General features: G+C 30.3%; 1 protein-coding gene across 1 annotated transcript in view; it reads right to left on the bottom strand.

Moving 5' to 3' along the window:
• The window catches only part of LOC107606069 (WAT1-related protein At4g08290), a 4,694-nt gene extending 2,041 nt beyond the window's left edge, over window positions 1-2,653 (bottom strand). Inside the window, exons 1-4 of the mRNA XM_016308035.2 lie at window positions 2,374-2,653; window positions 1,688-1,750; window positions 1,484-1,600; window positions 165-567 (exon numbers count right to left, since the gene is read on the bottom strand). Of these exons, the coding sequence (XP_016163521.1) occupies window positions 165-567; window positions 1,484-1,600; window positions 1,688-1,750; window positions 2,374-2,558 (768 nt within the window). The 5' untranslated portion in view covers window positions 2,559-2,653. The remainder of the gene's footprint in view (window positions 1-164; window positions 568-1,483; window positions 1,601-1,687; window positions 1,751-2,373) is intronic.

Here is a 2,966-nt window from a genome sequence, read left to right on the forward strand (position 1 = left end):
ACTAGTCAACTTTAAACAACTGTAATTAATAATTATTAATTATATTTTTTTTAAAAATAAAATTTAAATAATCACTAATTAATAACCAATTAAAAACGTTGACTTGTTGTTGGTTAGACCATGGTTAAATACCTAGCGGGATTGAAATAAAATAGATAACTAACCGCGTAAGCTGGAGCAAAGAGTCTGATGTCCCAACCAAGAGCCCATGCATGAGGACGGTGGCGCTCGGCAAAAGCCGCCACAAGTGAGCTCTGAAGTGCTCCGGCGAAGCAGACCCACGTTGCGAGCGACATCTCTGCTGGGTACTTGCGCAACGTTATGGCCTGCAATATGTAAAAGGCAGAGAAGCCGATGCAACCAATCATAAGAAAACATGTTCCTATTGCCCAGTGGGTGCTGGAAGGGTTGTTCACGTTCTCCGGCCGGTGGGCCGCTTTGGTTGCCACTGAAATGGTAACTGCGGTGCCTTTGTAGAGTGCCATAACTAAGGTGCCTCCAAAAGTAACCACAGTGCCAATCACTTTTGCTTGGCATGCTACCTCCTTAATCTTCATGCGCTCCATTCTACATACAAAATAAATAAGATGAATAAATATTCTTTTTGTTCTTCTCTCATCAAAGATGTTACATAAATTAGTCTTTTCTAAAATCATGACTAGTTGATGTGTTAAGTATAAATGTCACGTAAAAATAAATTACAAAATAAGAACAAATAAACACTTCCGAAAGATCAAAACATGATAGTTTTGTTTGTCACCTTCTTGACATTAAAATCTTATGATTTTCAGGCTTTCATCAGTCCTATATATGGTGATTAATATTTCATGTATTATGTTAACTAGCTAGTTTAGTGAAATATATTTTGGGATAAAATATATTTTTTATTTTTAAAATATATTATAATTTTTTAAATTTTGGAATTTATCAAAAATTTTAAAAATATTTTTAAATTTTATTTTGTTTCAATTTTGTCTTTAAAGTTTTTGCTTTGTATCAAATATATTACTGATAGTTAAATTTTTAAAATGTTTAGTATCAATCTAGTAATAATACATGATAATTTTATTTGATTTTACTTGTGTTAAAAGTTGTTTTTATTACTCAATTATTTTTAAATGTTTTTAAAAAATTAGCCGTTAAGAATATGTTTAATGCAATTCGAAAAGTTTTTATACAAAATTAAAATAAAATAAAACTTATAGCTATTTTTAAAATTTTTAACAAATTTTAACAACAAAAAATATATTTATCCTATTTTTTTTTTTTTAGATTTTACAATTTCTTTTTGGATTTTTAGGGAGGATATTCATTTAGCTCTTCTGGCTTGCGTCACACCCATTTTTCGTCAAAACTTTTGAGACATGATACTTTAGGCTATACCTATTAATGGAGAATTTTGCAAATCTAAGACGACCTTTTATAACCTCCACAACAATTCAAAGTGATATATGTACTTGATTGCAAATTATTACTTACTTACCGAAGAATGACGGCCAATAGAAAAGTAATGGAAGGTGCGGAATTCATCACTGCTGATAGAAATGATGCCGATGTGTATTTCATCCCTAGCAGGGCGAAACATTGATCAAGTATAATCCTGCATTATCATAATATAATTAAGTTATTACTTAACTAATAACAACAAACTAGAAATTCAATTAGTTGTATTAGATGTGACCATTACTCGAAGAAAGCCAACGCCATGATCTCTAGAAATACCCGCAGTGTCATCTTTGGCCTAACCTTCCTGCAAAACATATAGATACACACAAAGATGTTAATGCGAATTATATTAAACCGTTTAATTTGATAGTGTTAGAAAAATATAATTATTCATGTGTCTTTTCTTATCAGTTTAAATTTTTAGAAGAAATGATTTTATGACATAGTATCAAAATTTTTAGAATCGAAAATTCTAGAATTTGATTTTTATTAAATCTCAAAAGAAAAAAATAGTACAAGATAAATAAGAAGAAAAAAATGCAAAAATTCAAAAAAGTACAAAAGAGACTCTTAAAAAAATGTGTTGGAGATATATAACTATTCGCTAATTTTTTTTTTATCTTAAATTTTTGAAAAAATAGTTTCATAATATAAAAAAAAGCGAATAATTATATGTCTAATAATGTAAAGGTAAAAACTCAGGTGAAGTCGATTTCACGTGAAGTTGATATCTGAGAACTGTTAGATGAAAATTTATGATTTGAACGATTCTCACAGGTATCAACTTCACGTAAAGTCGACTGCACCTGAGTTTGAGTTTCCACTGATATAAAATCATTTGAGGGGAAAGAGAAGTAATAAGGGTTTGTGTATGTGCATGGTGCATGCATGGTTGAATAAATTAAAGTGAAGGAAAGTAAGAGAAACCTTTCAAGAAGAAAAGCAAAGGGAGCGAGAGTAACAGAGGCGATGGCATTACGGTACACAATGAAAACGTAATGGCTCATCCCTTTGGCAATTGCATCCATGGCAAATATGAACATTCCCGCTGAACCGAATTGCACCGCCACAAGAAGCAGATACGGCTTTGCATTTCTCATCCACGCACCCATCTTGATCGCTAGTAGATAGGTGCGTGAGAACTCAGAACAACTTAATTGCTTTCTTTGTTTCGTATTTGCAACTCTCTCTGCAAAGAGCAATGCTGCCTCCCTACTATTTATATATACCACCCAACCACTTATCATATTCAATCAATTTTAATTATATTAAAAGACAAACTTATGTTATTGGAATAATTAAAATCACTTGTTGATTTAAACCACATCTTTTACCAGTAATAATAATGGTTCTTATTAAAATCAATCAAGTCATCATGTACCTTCATATTTAATTATGGGTAAAAAAGTTGTTGTGCATTTAAATGATCATTTTTAATGCTTCAAATAACACAATTATTTTTGTAAATAATTGAATTTTTATATCGACAATATATTATTATTATTATTATTAAACAATAA

Source organism: Arachis ipaensis, chromosome B07, assembly GCF_000816755.2.
Source record: "Arachis ipaensis cultivar K30076 chromosome B07, Araip1.1, whole genome shotgun sequence".
NCBI classification, from domain to species: Eukaryota; Viridiplantae; Streptophyta; class Magnoliopsida; order Fabales; family Fabaceae; genus Arachis; species Arachis ipaensis.